This window comes from Vipera ursinii (genome assembly GCF_947247035.1).
Source record: "Vipera ursinii genome assembly, chromosome: 3".
NCBI lineage: Eukaryota > Metazoa > Chordata > Lepidosauria > Squamata > Viperidae > Vipera > Vipera ursinii.
Window position 1 is genome coordinate 77,121,679 of NC_139516.1, and position 19,071 is coordinate 77,140,749.

General features: G+C 36.5%; 1 protein-coding gene across 11 annotated transcripts in view; it reads left to right on the forward strand.

Moving 5' to 3' along the window:
* The window catches only part of ADGRL2 (adhesion G protein-coupled receptor L2), a 222,000-nt gene that overhangs the window by 105,948 nt on the left and 96,981 nt on the right, over positions 1-19,071 (forward strand). For all 11 annotated transcript variants that reach the window (XM_083360567.1, XM_083360565.1, XM_083360571.1 and 8 more), the window contains exon 3: positions 17,220-17,433. In XM_083360567.1, coding sequence (XP_083216693.1) covers positions 17,220-17,433 — 214 coding nt within the window. The remainder of the gene's footprint in view (positions 1-17,219; positions 17,434-19,071) is intronic.

Genomic DNA, 19,071 nt, shown 5'->3' on the forward strand with positions numbered 1-19,071 from the left:
TTGCTTTCTGTCACTGGGGTGAATGATTAGGGGACTCTTAACTGGATTTGGTAGTATTTCAGGAATCTTAAGTTGATTCCTGTATGGGGTGCTGCTTCCTCAGCTCTGCTCATTGTTGACAACAAAACACAAAAAAACCCGAACGAACAAAAAACCCCAGACATGACTTTTATTCTGTTGACGCTTGGACACACATTTTATGCTCCCAAATCTTATGCTTTGTGGCCTGGGAACACAACCTTCAGCCCAGGACTGTAATAGTCCTTCTGGGAGGGCAGATGCTCCCCCCCATATATTCTGTTTAAGCAAGAAGCGTTTCTCTTTCTAACATGAAGCTGTGGGGTGCAGAGGCTAGGCAAAGCCCCGGTTCAAAGATAATTGGAATGAATTTCCCCCCTTAAATCGAATTTCCAAATGAACCCTGTCCTTTTGCAAGAGACAGAATTGTGATAAATTGGTTTCTTTTTCTGGTCTTGGACTTGATAAGTAAGTCTCAGATACACTAGGACTATTAAGTGTTGCCTTGGGTAGTCAAGTTGGGTCTCCAGTTACCTAGACACACCAACCTTTAATTGGAAAACACGGTCAATGTTAACAATGGATATGGGGATGAGGGGAGACAGGGGCTTCCTGTAAATGTTTTCATAGGTACATGTGGTCGGAATAACAGAATAACACAGCTAAGTGCTATTTAGCTAGGCTAGCGTTCAAGCGAAGTGAAATTAATATCAAATTAATAATTTAAGTAAGCAAAGTAACACTGTTTGTGTCCTTAAAATTTCTGATTTGCAAGTTGTCATTCATAATAGGTTTAGATGATGATGATGATGATGATGATGATGACGATGATGATGATGATGATGATAAAGTTGGAAGGGACCTTGGAGGTCATCTAGTCCAACCCCCTGCTCAGGCAGGAAAACCTATACCATTTCAGACAAATGGCTGTCCAGTCTCTTTTTTAAAACTTCCAGTGTTGGAGCATTCACCCCTTCTGGAGGCAGGTTGTTCCACTGGTTACTTGTTCTAACTGTCAGGAAGTTTCTCCTTAGTTCCAGGTTGCTTTTCTCTTTGGTTAGTTTTCATCCATTGCTTCTTGTCCTGCCCTCAGGCGCTTTGAAGAATAGCTTGGCTCACTCTTTTTTGTGGCAGCCCCTGAAATATTGGAAACTGCTATCTTGTCACCCCTCACCCTTCTCTACGTTAAACTACACATACCCAGTTCTAGCAACCGTTCCTTATATGTTTTAACCCCCAGTCCCCTATTCATCTCTGTTGCTCTTCTCTGTACACTTTTGTTTTATTTATTTATTTCATTTATTTATCTTAATTATTGAATGAATTTACTGTAAGAATGCTTGATTGAGAGTCTTTACATAGGGCTTGTAAAATTAAATTGAGAAATAAGCAATAGGTTTAACAATAACACTCATACAGGATTATTGATACATTGAAACATTTAGTGGTTTAAGTAGAGCAGACAGCATTTCCCTGTCTGTCATCTAAGAAATTCACACATGGCAAATTGAAGGGAATTGAATTTAATCTGTCTGAGAAGAATATCATCAGTGAAAGACTGCTGGGAATTGTACTTCCAGGAAGTTGCAGTTTTTCAAAGCAGGTTTTTGTCAGACATTTCCTTGTCACATTAGGATTTTATAATGTACTGTAATCATAACTTCTGCGTGTTCCGTTTTATTTGGAATATGGCTGCCTTATAAATTAAAGAATACTGCAGTTAGTCCTGAGGGATAAAATAACATGAAGTGGCACAATGTCATGGCAGGTGGCAACTCCTAGCTGATTTAGCTGATCTTAAGAAAGCTAAAAAGGTCAGATAGATAGAAGACCACCAGGAAATTTCAGTGTTATAAATTTAGTGTTTCCAAGTAAGATTCTTGGAAGAAGCAAAATTATTGTATGGTCGTCAGTTGCCTAATATGTCAAAAGGTATCAAGCTACATTTGAAGGAGATTTTCTACCTCTCATAGCAAACAAGCAAATCTGCTGCATATAGGAAACATGTTTTCAAGTTGGAAAGGAAGGCTTATTTTATCACGGCCTGCATTCAGGGGGATGTAGTTTTCAGGGACTAAGCTATGTGAAGTCATAGCTGTTGCAGTGCGCCCATGGTCCTGTTAAAATTTGGGTGCTTGGCAAGTGCCCCACATTTATGACTACAGCATGCAGTTCATCACCCTCCACCATCCTATCTTCTCCCAGCTGATCTTCACCATCTTCCTTTTGCTGGCCGGGATCCGGTTGGTAGGGGAGGGCACAGCCCTGGGATGCATGCAGCAACAGGCCTTCTGCTCGCTCAGCCCAGTCTTGCTCCTTAGAGGCCTGGTGCTGTAGCCCCAGGAAGACTTTATCCCTCTGCTTCCTCCAGTTCTGGAACCTTCTACAAGGTCACCCTTTGCCCAGAGACCTGCTGACTATATCAGCACCTTGGGCCCTTCATCCGTCTGCTTTCTCCCCAGCTGGTTCCACCAAGTTCCCTTTAGCAGATGACACTCTGCTGCATTGTTGCATTTGGCACATACATTGTGGGGCCACACCTTAACCCAGGTCCTGGATTGTAGGTCAGCAGCCAGACGAAGACAATATTGAAAGTTAGCTGGGTGACCTGGGGCAGCTGGGATAGGTAGCAGAATGCAAGGTGGCCAGAAAGTCAGAGATGGGGAGAGAGATATGTTAGACGGAGGAGTTGAAACAGAGGCAACTATGGCAGGGCAACAGAACCTTGTCTGCTGAAGGGAACTCGTTGGGTCCAGTCAAGGAAGAGGCAGCAGGATGGAGTTGGCTGTTCATGCAGGACAGGAGTAGCATGATATTGTTGTCTAATGATGGTGTGTTCCCAGCCTAAGAACGGCAACTGGAACTGCCCTCGCTAAGTTATATGCTGTTTTACCTAATGACTACTTTGCTTAGCAACAGAAGTTCTGGTCCCAATTTGTATTGTTAAAGACTACTGTCTATTTACTATCATTTTTACATATGTTGCACCATTTTCAAAGTTGTTTCAACTGGACTTGTCAATCCTTGATTGTCAAGATAAGAAAGTTAAGCACAACGAAAGAGTTTCAGATATTTCTATGTGTTTCCCCTGATTGACTTCCCCTGGTTTGGAGATTAATTTTGAATTCAGGATGATTTCTTAGGGTTAAATGTGGCATTTAGTTATTTATATATTTGTTTAACGTGCTTGTTAACCAAAACAAAACCTTCTGGAGTGATTTCTAGTTATCAGTAATAAGACAGTTCTTGCCCTCAGATTTATAATCTAAAAAATATGGCACATAAGCAAAATGAATGGAGAAGGAAGGAGAAGAGATGGGCAGTACCTAAATTTGATCAATAAAATAAATAAATAGATGTTACATTGTTTGGGATGGAAACAATTTCCTAATAATATGATTGCTAAACAGCTCCATTTAAATAATAACCAAATAAAAACTATTTTAGTTTTAGAACTATAATGAAGGAAATTTGCACAGGCTAAGGCTATTTATAACACAGTGAATGCCACTAACACAGAGAACAAATACCTCCATTAAAAGATTGCACATTTAACAGAGAAAACCTCATATTATCAAAAAGAACATTTCAATTTATGGGAAAATTCAGAGACAAGCTGAAAACAAAACAGCACTCCCTCTTGCTTGTGGATTCCTTAAATAGAATGTATTAGCATATGCAAACACTTCATTCCTTTAGAGTTCAGTATTTTGTACTCAACCTCCCCCCCCATAAATACATCTAAAAACAAACATAATAGAGGATGCAACTTAAACAGACCCCTAACAACTTGCATCTGGGGGCTTTTGATTTGAAAGAGTAGCATACATGCTATCCTGTTTTTAGCTTCTCAACTAATGCATCTGAATACTATACTTTCCTATCAGAATTATTCCAGTAGTGAATACTTTTAATACTTTTTATCTTTGAGCATGTATCGCTGTATATGCAATTCTCAGAAGAGGGGTGATCTTTTAATTAAGACAGGAAGCTGGAGAATCAGAAGTGCTCATAATGCTTGCCACTTTTTTGTCACTCTTACTTCTTATTTCCTAACTCATAGTGGTTGTGTCAACTCATAATATTTCTGTTCTGTACCAGCCTGCTACCGGCCCTGCAGAAAAGGCAGGGACAACCCCTTTTACAAGAAGGCAAGAGGCTGGAATTACGCCTGCCAAATTTATTTCCACAAAAACAAACGGAACAAGACAAACCAAGAAACAGGAGCTTAAAGAAACATGAACTATCCGAGCGGTTGCCTTCAGCAAACCAGCCCTCCCCACACATTCCCCTTATATAGAGTTCAGGGCGTGGCTTCTCTCTGCCTCCTTCCGAGAAGCCCCATTGCCTTCCTCTGTTTACTCCTAATTGACTGCCTCCTGTGTCGGGCGTCCTTGAACAGGGCCAGCTGTGGGTCATCTTCATCCACGCTGTCAGGCTCACACAGCTGGGTCTCCGTGGTGACCAAATGGGAGGGGCCTGGCTGAGGGCTCTCATCAAGCTGTCCAATCCCCTCAGCAAGCTCTTCAACACCCCCCTCCTCCTCCTCTGAGTCATCCGACCCAACTGCCGAACCCACAGGCTGACCCTGAATCACAACAATTTCTAGCCTTGGAACCTTTCTGATTCATATGCAAAATCTTAGCTAGTCACTTTTGGATCTTCATCTCTTTTGTGGATCTGCTTGTTCCAGTAGCAAATTTAAACTCGCCAAATTGATAAGCAATAGAAAAATAGAACATGTGTCATGAAAACTTATCAGATCTACATGTGTTGTATTATTTAAATCCTACATAAATGCTGGTTCAATGAAAATTAAAGAAAAGTAAAAAAAACAGATGGCTTTTGAAGCAGACGTGGAGATTTCACTAATTCCAACTTTGAAGTAAGATTATACACTGTACTTTGATTGTCTGATCTCATACCAATTATTTTTGATTTTTCAAGTATATTTGGTTAGTGTGCAGTAGATGATGTTATCACACATCTAATGTTGGGGTTATATAAGCAATTATTATTTTACTGTTTTTTCAGAACTACTGCTTCTGGGCTCTTTCTAAGATCAGTGTAAAAGGGATAACAATTTACTAATACTAAAGTGTTCACATCCGGTGCATAAAACTGATGGAAAATTAAAATAATACAAAGTGCTTCTAAAGTCATATAAATATGGAACATTTTTATATTACCCAACATAAAAGCTAAGGGAGAAGAGAGAAAAACCTAAAAAAATGTAAACTATCTGGGCTACACCAACAGATGAGTTAACCTTATTAAACAGCATTGTAGAATTTTTTTAAAAATACAGACAACATTGGTAACCGTAACCCTGGCTTCAGGAATGTTACTTAACTGATGGTTTTAGCTGAGAAGCACTGTTCCAGCCACATGGATAAAACAAGCAAGGATTGGTTCCTACTATGCTCATTCTGGGTTTGCACATTATTCCAAACTATGTTTGGCTGAAATAATTTATTGAATATACTTAGGTGACTGGGCTAATTCAACATGCCAAAACATTAAAACTATGGTTTTGACAGTACTATCTCAGGTTTGATATGACTGTTGTCATAATTATGGTGGTTTGGGAGAGATACCCAATTCCACTTGCTTCACAGCACTATTGAGAGGATAAAACTATGCACACTATCTTGTTCTTTAAAATGCCTGAAATAAAGATATTTATTAGTATGCATTTTATACATGATGTAATGAAATACAGTCACCTAATGTAATACATTAAACTTTTGCCTAGTAAAGTTATCACTAAAGAAGAGAAATTAGAACAGTATGGCTTTGAGATACACATAGCCCGTTAGTTAACTTGACCTTATTTGAAAATTTGAGAATATGACGTGAGTCAACATTTTGCAAATGCACTGTTTTACAGTAATAATCTCCAACAATAGTGATGCCTCTGTCATGGTTTAATGAACACTCTAGAGAGCTTTACTGGATAATCTCATGTATTATAGCTATCAGCTCCTATGAGGATGTGTAGTTTCAGTTCACTCTGTTGGGCAAACATGCAGATCTGTTTGTTACATTTGGGGGGGATTGAAATCCAGGCTCATACTGCGGAGAATTTTGGACCAAGGATTTTGGCTGTTAAAATGATACAGAGTCTGTCTGTCTGTCTGTCTGTCTGTCTGTCTATCTATCTATCTATCTATCTATCTATCTATCTATCTATCTATCTATCTCTATCTATCATCTATCTATCATCTATCTATCTATCTATCTATCTATCTATCCATCCATCCATCCATCCATCCATCCATCCGCCATATTCACAGTACCTGTCCAGAGAGTCATTTGGAAGAGTCATGATACAAACTGTTACCAGTAATAAGGATTTTGGGGGAAGTTGCCAAAGGTTTTGCCTTCTGAGTACTGGCAGCTTCTAATTGCTTTCTAGTCTTGGCCACTGTGATGCAAACTAATGATTGCAGCATTTTAGGTTTCAGTAGTCTATCCAAATGTATCAACTAACTTGTCATTCAAATCTGTACTGGAAAAAGAAGATACGCTGTTACTAAAGTGTTGCCAGTCTGAAATAAGTTCAGTAATTTTTGTTATTGTTGCTTAAACCGTCTTTAGAAAAGTCAAACTTTCCCATTATTTTTTGCAGCTGGCAGCAGAAGGGCATTTTCATATTGATCCATTCTGGAATGGATCCTAGAGAGTCACAGTGAGCCCAGGCTGAATAAAAAGTGGCAGGGGTAACCTAATCACACATTATTTATGAAAAGGAATACTTGTACACTGAGTCACAGTCTGAAGTTTACAATGCAATAAAGCCTGAGAAATACATTTAAATATTTGCCTTTAAAGCCCTGCATGACATGGGTCCAGACTACTTGAGGAAGCGTCAATGGGACTGGACTGTTCAACCTGCGCCAGGGGATCCACTCAAGGATTTTCGGCTAGTGGGGTCCAGGAGAAAAGCCTTATCTGCCATAGCTTCTGCCCTCTGGAAAATCCTAGCCCCTGACTTTTTGTAAGAGCCTTAAGACCTGGCTCTGCCAGATGGCTTGGGGACCCAATGATGGAGCTTTACACTGGAGATGGTTGACTGATTGATTGAAAGCTAATCCCACCCTCCATGTATCCGGCTCCCTCCTCCGCCATCTTCCATGAATGATTTTATTTTACCTCTTTGGTATCTCACATCGAATGATTTTATTGTCTCTTAATGTTTTTTTTTATGCTGTAAATCACCAAGAGTTGTTTGACATGAGATGGGAGACAAATAAATTTTATAATGAAATAAAAATAAAGAAATAAATATTCAAATAAACAAATAAAAAGTAATAGCATTCATTAATAAACTTTGTAGGGGCAGGACTGAATCATTTTTCTTCAAAAGAGATATAAGCCTGGCATCATGAACTTTCGAATGTTATGTTATCATGTGTACAAATGAGAATGTTGGTTGGCTAGACAAAGTGAACTCGATCAAATACATTAAGATTAAATTTAACATGTCTGTACCTAGCTACCTGAAGGAAACCCTAACTGAACTTAGTGAATTCACAGATATTAATTTACTAGAATAATTTATCACTACTAGAACATTTTCTCAAGTGTTGCCAAACAACAGAATTTAATATTCAGATATAAAACTCACTCGACAAAAAACAGTAAAAAGATGACTACTTAGCATTAGCAGACTTTTCTGCTTTCATATCTTTAGGGCTCAACAATCTTTAAATCATGAGAAGTAGTAAAATGCTTTAGATGTTTTCTACACAGGTTTTTTTTTTTAAAAAAAAAACCTTGATGCCATAGAATCAACCCTATTTAGAAAAGAGGGAAATAGACATTCCTGAAAAAAACACACAACGTTCCCCCCCAACCAACACCCCCCCCCCGCTTTTTATGTGTCAAACTGCTTTGTTGAAAATTTGGTTTACCAAGCCTGGGAACAAAGGCTCTCCCCCCCCCCCTTTGTTAGTTTATGAACTCAGCAGTGGTTCTTTGAATTAATGTTGCTTAGAGACAATTTTGGGGGGGGGGTTCTGTTTTGTTCCTCCTTTTATCAGCCTTATGTTGGTCCTTCATTCAAACCAACAGGGATTGTATGAGAATTTAAAAGAAAAGTGTTTATTGTGCAACGTCAATCAATAAACAGTTCTAGAATCTCTGAAATGTGTAGCTTTGTTTTTGCTCTCCTAGAAGTTCTGTTAAGAGGATATAATGCAGCAGGAAATTCTGTTGAAACATAATTTAGCACAAACAGATAACCACTTCTGTTGTTTCTGTGATATAATTCCTTTTTGAAATGAGAACCTTTTCCTTCTGGACAAGTGGCATGTTCAGAGGGGGGGAAACTAGTTAAGCTTTTTGACAAACCATCCCTAAGAAAAGTTGTTGAGATGCTAAACACCAATCTGCATTTCACCCTGCTGTCACGGCCTATTGAATCATAAAACATCATGGACAATTTATTGAATTGCCTTTGGCCCCTGAACTCCCTCTTTTGCCGCCCTCAGAAATTCCAGAGCTGAATTTTGGCAGCAAATGACTGAAAATAAAGACACAATGAAGTGCATGTATATGGTGAGATCTATTGTCCAATCTCCATTCTCCCACAAAATTTAGCTTTACCAACTGCTGTCTTCTATTAACAAGTCTCTAGATTTTTGCAAAGTGCATCTATAAGAAAGTTGCCCATCTCTGGTCTGTCATGAGACAATCTGTTCTACTTCATAATTCAGAACGGTCATTTATGCATGCCTAGCACATTTATTTAAAGCATGTATTATCTTCTGCCTTGTGAGAATTTTGAAAAGCAAGATATTACAAGAAACATTAGCATGCTACGAAATATAAATAGAAAAATCAGCATTTTCATGGGTTTTTTGCATTCAAGTTCATTATTAGAAAGAACATTATTTGGCTGAATAGACAATATATTGTCTCTTGATTTTACATGTTCTTGCCCCCCCCTCTCTATCTATATCTATATCTATATCTATCTATCTATCTATCTATCTATCTATCTATCTATCTATCTATGAACATGTTTATGTATACATGTGTACAGAGGTAAAAAGCACAAAATTGCCACGTTCCATATAGCAAACATTTGTGTATTTATATCCAGTTGTCTATTTTAACAAAATTTATGTTATCTTTCAGTTTAAAAGCCTCAATAATAAAAGCAATAACTATTCAAAGTTTTAAAATAAATACTAGCATTATGAAACTAGCAACTTTTTATATACATTACAAAAACATTATTAATCATTATTGAATATAAAACTACCACCAAGAATGTATTTTTATCACATGAATTTGGCTATTTAACAAAGTAGTGGTTAAATAGCCAAATTTATGTGAGAAAAATACACACATAAACATGATGTCAGAGTACTAGCTGATAACCTAGCTGTGTTTCGAACAGCCTTGAAGCTTCTAAAATAACAAAAGAAACATTTCACAATGTACTTCAGTAACCAAGTCTGGATATTATATTAATATATATAAAACTGGAAAAAAATAAACTTGTTATACAGTTCTTTGCAACCAGACGTGTCTGTTCTGAATTAGTATTACAAATTGAAAAAGAGGACAATTATAAGGAATAAAACACAAGTGGAAAATTAGACATTCATTTTCATAACATTGTGCCTGTCATTTAAGCCTGTTTAGACTTATGTGCATCAGCATTGTTTGTGTGTGATATATTTGTTCTTAATTGTGTTAGTATATTCTGCTCAAATCCAATGATGTTTGCAGAAAAACTGCAGTATGTGATGATATCTATAATGGAACAGACATGTTAAGCTATTTTCACCCAACAGCAAACACTTGAGCCTTAAATCTTTATTTATGTGTAGGTTTTAATTTGCTTCTTTTGAGATTTTTTTCCATTTTCTCCATATATCAGACAGCCCTGTTGCTTTATATGAATATAGATGAGGTTGTGTTTTTACTGTATACATGTACTGTATGTATACTGTATGTTTGTATGCCTGGTCTTTGTGTTTTTGTAATGCATTTCATGCATATGAGAGAAAGTACAGTACTCATTTCATGTTTTTTTTAATGGTAATATTCTGATCCATTAACCAATGAGATGGAGACTTAATTTTAAATTTTATGTACTTGTTTATTTGCCAACATTTTTGTCCTCATTGGAATCAAATTAAAATTTTCATGAGTTCTAACGAGGACTGGACAGTGAGCCAGGGTTTGAGCTGAAGTTGATGAGTGTTCTGTGTTAGAAGCAGTACTTATTAAACTATTTTTTAAAAAAAAAGTTAAGATTTTTGCTCTAATTTAGAATGAAAAAAATCCTAATAATTTTAATAGTAGAACTTGTATATGAATGTGAATGTATTCCTTGTTCTCAGTTCAAGGTGGTAAATACCAGATCTATTTCAGGTGATGAGTATTAGTGAACTGAATTTTCTGTGGTGTGTTTTTGATTGATTAATAACATTAAAAAATCCTCTTTTCTTTTTTATATAATTAACAAAATTACAATAAAGGACAAAACTTCTAAATATATTTAAAAAATCACACAATTAAATGAGACCAAAAGAAAAAAGATAGAAAAAACAGACCAAAGAAGAAAATAATCTACTTTTTATGTTAAACTTGTCAATAGTTACTGATACTAGATACTGCCATAATATAATCAATACAAAATATCAAACAGTGCATCTGTTTAACAAAAAGCACTAAAATGTATTTTTGCACGTTATTTCATCATATTTTTGGTGTAACAAGATTGTCAAAAAGATATTAACCAATTCTATTTTTTTTAAAAAAAATGAGATATTTGCAAAATGACTTTTCTCATTCAACAAAACTAGCACAAGTTTTATTTTAAAAGACAATCATTTTATTCTTGATAGAAATATCCGTATTTTTATGAACACTGTGTTTTATAACTTTTATACAACTTCTTGGAGTCATGTACAGGAAATAAATATATGCAATATTAATGTAAACTGAAATGTCACAGTCTCTTTTATTTGCTTGTTTGGGGATAAATTAAAAAAAGAAAGTCCCCACCCCCTCTTCCCCAAGATCCCATGGTAGCAATTTGCAGTTTAAATAGTCAAGGGCATATACCCTTATTTTTACATCTTGATTACTGTAGAACAGTGTTAACTCTGGCATATCTTCACTGCAGAAATACAGTTAAACAAATGTTAGGGATAATGAATCAAATAAAGCATGTTGTTTGCTAAATCTCTGCAAACAGTTTTTAACTGCTTGGGAAAGCTGACTTAAGGTCTATAGGAAAAAAAACCCCAGTTTATTTTAGCTGCTTTGCCTTCCTTAGTGGAAACAAATGGATTGGACAAAAAAGTTTATATTAAGCACACCATACGGTATATTTCATAAAGATTTTCAACAAAACCAAGTACGAATTTCTAATATAAGCATAGAGAACTGGTTTATTTATTGGACAAATATAGTACATACGTATTTCCCCTATTTTAGAAGAAAAATGTGTAAGACAATGTTTCTCCTGTATCTGGTTTGTATGTTGAGTGTTTTCACCATTATTTTTCCTCATTCAGTTTCCCTTTTCTCAAATTTGATAAGGTATCTAAGTGCAGATGAATAAGAAGCTGTGTTTATGCTTACAAGGACATTGTTGTTTGCATTTAAATGGCATAGATGTTGTTGTTTTTTCCTCCCAAATAGAAGATTTTCTAGAAAATATTTTAGTTCTTAGTTTTTCCACAGTGTAGTTTTAGCTTAATAACTGAATGTGATTTTTTTAACTTTTTTGTATAATTAAATGCTGCCCCCAACCATAAGACTTTGGGAGACCTGCATAAATAAAACAATAAAAAATAAAATTTAATGAATAAACCCAGAAATTATTCTCTAAAGCTGGTGTGGTGCAGTAGAGGGTGAATTACAAGATCCTTTCGTGAGTGACATAGGACAAGGAGATTCTTCCAGGAGCAAACAGTCCCAAAGATAATCGAGAACCAAGCCAAGAGTGATTAATTTTATCGGTGACACTATGTAATGAATTGCTACATGTTGCAAATATAAAGTACCACAGGTTTAACAGTTTCCAAATTGGGAAGAGGGAATTTTTTGTTTCAAGTGTGCAAGAGAAATATGTGTGCAAAGTGACATATGGAAATTGCACTATACAAATTATCCTACTTTTCTTGACTACTTTTTTTTCCTGTAAAGCACATATTTCTATGAATATCTGTGTAATCTTACATATCTGCATTGTAGGTAGATAACTACAGCAGATATATAAACCTATTATTGAGTTTAACGTGGCTTATTGAAATGAAGAAATGTTCCATCTTGTTTTAGACAAGCCAGAACTAATTTCCTTTCACAATTTTGTTTATTGCATGCAGCTGATTTCTGACCACCAAAATGCCAGGATTTCCTTTTTCTTCTCATTCCTTTAAAGAATGAGCTATACATTTATCTTCTAACTAGATGCCAAGCAACCTATTAAAATCATTACACATATTTGAATTGTTTTACAGTGCATTCTTATTATGATAGCACTTCTGCTTTAAATCTCTTTTTGAAGTGTTAAACATACTTCACATGCATTATCTTCGTAGTTCTATTGAAACCGGTTTATGTACCTCCCTTCAAGATCATTTCTGAAGAACAGGTTCATTTGTAAATTACAGTACAGAAAATCTGAATGGATGGTTTGTCAGCTCAGCATTAATGACAGCAATATATTTTGATTGTTCTCTACTCACAACTGAAGTGGGGTGGTGCACAACTGGAAAGGAGGGCCTTCATTTTGACCATACTTTAAGTAAAGCACTCCTTTGATGGTGGTAAAGCATGTTTTGGAAAGAACTTTGTTCCTCTAAAACTGTGTTTCTTTGATGTTACCTCAACTGGCTTCTTTACATTCAGTAAGCAAAAAGAGGCTTTACATACTCAGTGAAAGTAATGGGTAGCTTCTGCGGGTATTTAGGAGGCAAAGTCTTTTCTGAACAACTAGATGTGTGGAAAGATGTGTGGGGGGGAGAAAGGTTAGTGAGTTTTAAGAACATGACTTGGGAAGTATCACACAGGCCTAAATCTAGACTTTGCAATGATGCAGGAATGAGAAGTAAGATCTAGACCTCGGTTTTCCCAAATTGTATGGCAAAGTAAAACACCCCTTTGTTAGGACTTGCCTTCTGGATGGGGATATATTTAATATATTTAATTCTTAGATCATAGTATTGATAGGGTAACACAGCGGCATCTGAGAAAGATTGTCAAAGCTGTTCCCAACTCAGTTTAACCTAATTACGAATTGTGAATCTTAACATAATTAAGATGGAGATTCTCTGACTCTCCTTCCATAGGATCATTTGTCTTTTGCAACAATTCAGATTTCTCTTCACTTTCCCAGGTTCTGTTACACATTTTATTACAGACCATAACTTCCCTCTTATCCTATCCCCAATAAATCCTCTTGCACAGGTCACACATAATTGAGAAGTTAAAAGAAAGCACACGTACCCGTTTTTGTTGTTGTTGTTGTTGTTGTTGTTGTTTTAACCTGCACTTTTACCTGCAATTATGTCAGCATCCAAAAATTTGCTACCCTTCACTCAGGTCCTAAAGTAGGAAAGTTCTCATCTTTTATCATGACAAGATTGATATGTTTTTGCTTATTTAATACTAATGATGTGTTGGACTTCATAACAAGATCTCAGCTTCTCACAGCTTGTTTCTCTTTCTTTTAAAAAAAGGGAAAAAAAGTGATGGTAGTGAGGAATGTGCTACCTCTGTTGGGAATTCACCAAGGCTTAACCTAACTATTATTTTTAGCAGCAACCCAAAATATAGAGCAACCTAAGTTGAAGGATAATCTCTTTAAAAAAAAAGCTCTCTGTGTTCCCATCTGGTTTTTTTTTAACTCTAATGCTGCTGCATTCCCACTGCCTCTCCTGAATTGTTGAAAAAAGACTGTAGAAATCTAGATGACAGCAGTGTATAATGTTTTTCTCTGCCCCATAAATCTGTCCTTCTGAGCCACCAAATTCAAGAATATTCCTTCTGTTTTTAATTATTAATGCATATTTTCTTGGCGTTCGTTTATTCCCATGGTTTAGGGATACAGCTGAACTACTTTCCTAGAAGTATTTCACCATTCAAGTGATGGTGTCTCTTAATATTAAAGCATGTTGCCATGGATTTGCTGATACTTTGTCTGGTTTTGAATTCTATAGTCCTGGCAACCTCAATTGAAATACTGTAATAGTTCTGTTTTTTTCCACAATAAATACATGGTTGAACTGAAGAAAAAAATAAAATCCGGACAAAGCACCCAAAGCTTTCTATTAGAGGTTATATTTCTTACATTTCCTATAAGGAAATTTGGACTATAATATTTGGAATTGTTCCTATTTTACTTTTTATGGAAAAGCTTGTAAAGAGAGCTATCGTGGAAATAGTTAATATTAGGCCAGGAAGAAGATAGACTTTATTCTTCTCTCATGATTCAGGAAGTTAGTTCCAGCCTTGAGAAAGTGGTGGGAGAGGAAAAACAGTTACTGAATCTGAGGAAGTAGAAAGTGTGAGAACGAGAATTATCTCATCTTGAGTGTATTGTCCTTAAAAAGGACAGTGAAGGTTTGGGGCTGGATTTCAAAATTCTCTTACTCTACACAGCAATAAAGTAGCATTTCTTGAATTCCTGTGGTGTCTGTTTCTTAATGCCCTGTAGATGTGTGAGTTTACAATTTAGTCATTCCGTGCCAGCCCATGCAACCTATATGAAAGCTAACAGATTGGGGGGAAAAATGGCAGTTGTCCTTTGTTTCAGATATTATTATTTTTCAGATGACTTGATAGAGGCAAAATAAGTATATCCTAATTACTGAGGTGAGCACCAGTTTGGTGAAGTGGCCAAGGAATCAGACTAGTCATGCCAGTCACTCTCTCTCAGATGTAGGAAGGAAGCAGTGGCAAACCACTTCCACAAAACCTTGCTAAACAAGTCTTCAGGGACTTGTTCAGACAGTCTCCAGGAGTCAATACACACATATACAGACAGTCACTCTCTCACACACACATTCCTCTGAGGTACATTTCTATGTCATAATCATCATACCTCCTAAACCAGGGGTCTTCAAACTTGGCCCTTTTATGACTTGTGGACTTCAACTCCCAGAATTCCTCAGCCACCCTGGCTGAGGATTTCTGGGAGTTGAAGTCCACAAGTCATAAAAGGGCCAAGTTTGAAGACCCCTGTCCTAAACCTTCTAGACCTCTCCTCCAAACAATGAAGAGAAATAAGATGAAATTAAGTGCAGTGGTGAGGTTTCTTCTTCATAAACCCCAGGCTATGGGGCTTGTTTTATACTCCCACCTGTTTTTCATAACTGTTTTCCATCTGTGTCAGTTGCATTTCCCAGTTAGCACAGGCTATCAGTCAGGCACAGAGCTGTTGCTAACTCAGTTGTGTGTATAAAAAAAAATGGTATTTGAGGCTGGCAGAGTAGCTGGCAGCAACTTGCAGCTGTCAGAGGGTAAATACAATAAGAAGAAAAGTGCTGAGTTTAATATTGACTCAAAGTTGAATCTCCTGTTGTGGAAATAAAAAAGCCTTGATTTTAGTGCAACTGCTGTGATGGTTTACCAGCGAAAGAGCTGGTTTTGTACATGCTTGGAATGTCTTTTGTATTTTGTTACATGTCCCAATGCCATCCTTATTTTTTTTTAAAAAAAAACAAACAACAAAACAGGTTGCAGAATGCAGCCTTCACAAGAAGCTTCACTTTCTGGCTCAACATAGCCCTTGAATTCTGCTCTCACAGAATTGGACTTGGTTCAAATAGTTTCATACCTTGTGACAAATATTCTGGCTTTGCAGAAGTGTGAAATGCTCAAAACAAGGTAGTTTTTTCTGTTGATTATACACTTACAGCATCAGATAAAGATGGAAATCCCAATTTGTCTGCTCACGTTATCACATTTAATGTGAAATGGTTGGGTGACAGATGCATCCACTGAAAATCTTGCACGTGGCTTCTTGCCATGGTTTAAAAACCACTTTGAGTGGTTAAGTATGCATGCTAGAATACATGCTACTTCCAGTCACTACAGGCCACAGAGGATAATTTATAATAAATAAATCAGGACCGAAATAATGTGTTTGGATAATCAGTATTAAAAATGGTTTTTACAAACCAGGTTTTCAACTCTCTGGCTATTGTTAGAGCTCTAGGTTGAAAATTTGCCACTGAACCCTTTTATAATTAGATTTATTTGAGAATAAAATCATAGTTTGTACAAAAAGGGAAACAAGTTACATTAATATGTAGTTCAAAAAACATAAAAAACTCATTCAGCAGAAAGCTACTGCCCATTACAGATCCCACACACCTATATACAAGATCTGAGATGAAAGGAACAAAATGAACAAAAGAAGCTGAAAATTTGAGGAACACGTTGGTTTTAAATTATCAAGTTTAATAAGTGTAACATTGTATTGGTTTTGGTTGTTTTCAACAAGCAAATGCCCTATTTTTCTGTTATTTTGGGGCAGGGAACATATAACCTTGCTGTGTAAACTTCTCAGGCTGTTCTGAGTTCAGCAGTAGACTGGGAGAAAGCATTGAATATAAATAATACTTGTGACATAGTGCTTGAGTTTAAAGTGAAGTGAACGCAGGGGCTGACCCAGGATGAAGAAAGCCAATCATAAACATCTGTTAAAAATAATTAAATTAGTTAGAACACAAACTAGGGCTCGTTAAGCAAAGGTCCTGGCTGAAAGTATGGTTGTAAACCTGGTGGCCAAAATATGACCCAGCCACTCAGCCGCCACTGCTCACTTAGAGTAAAAATTCCATTCATTGTTCTTCCAGAGTTTGACTTGTTTGAACCCTGAATATCTGTTGGATGTTTCCTGTAATCTCTTGAAGTTCATAATTTATTTTTTAAAGAACAAATTTCAACCATGTGTTTATTTATAAAATGATGCATTCAGAATAATGGCCACATTTAACCCCTGACTCAAGAAGGATGCGAACAAGCTGCTCTATTATATGAATACTCCCATCCATCTACATAGAAAATCCAGGGTGGGCTATGGATGGTACACATTTTTTGGAATGGTAAAAGTCTAAAATGCCCTCATGTTCACCAAAGTGTATTTTAGAGTTATCTCTCTTAACTTATTTGGAAGGAGATAATTTAATAATACAATATGTTTGTTGTTGTTGTTGTTTTAGGTTTTAGTCGAGCAGCGCTACCATTTGGTTTGGTAAGGAGAGAACTGTCCTGTGAGGGCTACTCCATTGATCTTCGGTGTCCAGGAAGTGATGTCATTATGATAGAGAGTGCTAATTATGGACGGACAGATGACAAGATCTGTGATGCTGACCCTTTCCAGATGGAGAACACTGAATGTTTCCTCCCTGATGCCTACAAAATTATGACACAAAGGTAAAAGCAGTGCTGATTAAAATATGTTAATAAAAAGAATACACTGATAAAGGTTAAATTACAGATAATAAATATCTTAAGAACTCCAATATACTTTTTCCCCTTTTCGGGAGGAAAAGGCCACTCATGAAATAAAACTAATACCACGGTTGACTTGTTTTTTGTTTTTTGGTTTTTCATAAGTTCAAGGAAAGAAGGAAGGAAGGAAGAATATGATTTTTAGTTTCTGAGATGTTAAAAGATCTACTCAGATTTTTCTACCCAAAGCCTATACTTAGTAGAATCCATAACACTCAGCACAACTCACTTCTGGATAGATACATAAAGGAGTATAAGACTGGTCCCCTACTTATGAAGAGTTATCTTCCAAAAGGCTGTTTGTAAGTCCATTTTGTTTGCAAGTCCAACAAATGTAAAAAAATATGAACAGTATGGTTCTTTCCTTGAACTGGTGGTGGCCAAGGGGCGGGCTTTGCTTAGTGGCAGGAGGAAGAGCTTGAGCGTGGTTTCTGCCATGCCACTTATGTATGTGATGCAATGAAGCTGACCTTTTTCCGCGTTCTTCTGCTTCTTTTCCTGCCTTTTGCTACTGATATCCAGGGTTTACCATCCCCATCAGGTTTGCTACAATGCTGCCACCTGTATGAGGTAAGAACTGTATTGTTCTGCAACTCCAGTCTAGAGGGTCCCATTGGGAAAATCCATTTTAAATCTGCTAGTACTTTTTCTGCTAATACAAACAGTGCTTGACATGACATAGGAGGCATTAGGCCAGACATGTCAAACTCGTGACGTTGCGCAACGTATCAGAGCCTTTTCACCATTGCCGGCAATGGGGTGGGCACGGCTTCCAGATGATGCGTCCGGCCCGCAGGACAGCAGTTTGACACCCCTGCATTAGGCAGATCACCAGAATATTCCACTTGTTTTCCTTCCCTATCTACTCTCATTTTGATTTCAGTTTGGGAATGCTTACTAACATTCATTGAAATCGACCATAAAGTGTTCGCATTCTTTAGTGCTACAATGAAAGTACCCTCGCATGTTTGAAAAAATAATATTTTGCTTTAATATATTTCTTTAGATTATAGTTGGATCGCAGGTGAGTTGTGAAAATCATTAAATATAGAATTTGAAATTTCATTATTATTTCATTTTGTCTAAATTACTCATAAAACAAATTTTGTTAGACAAATGCGTGGGAAATTGCAGTCTCATTTCAAAGATTGGAAAAATCATTGAGTGAATAAATGATGCATGATTTTTTTTCTGGTAATTTCTTAGGAGTTCTTTGACAAGTTTAATTTTCATTAGAATTAAATCTCAGGAATCTCTTTTCTAGTTGCTTCATTAAAGTGAGAAATGATTTATCAAATCAATATCTAAATCAGCATAAGAAAAGTGCTAAGGTTTTTAGCTTTTTTAAAGATTTACAAGTAAATTTAAAATGCCTCTGTATTTCCTTAAAGCAAAACAAAAACAAAAACGGGTAGGTGTGCTTTCTTTTAACCTCACAATTGTGACCTGTGCAAGAGGATTTACTGGGATAGGATAAGAGGGAAGTTATGGTCTGCAATGAAATGTGTAACAGAACCTGGGAAAGTGAAAACAAATCTGAATCGTTGCAAAAAACAAATG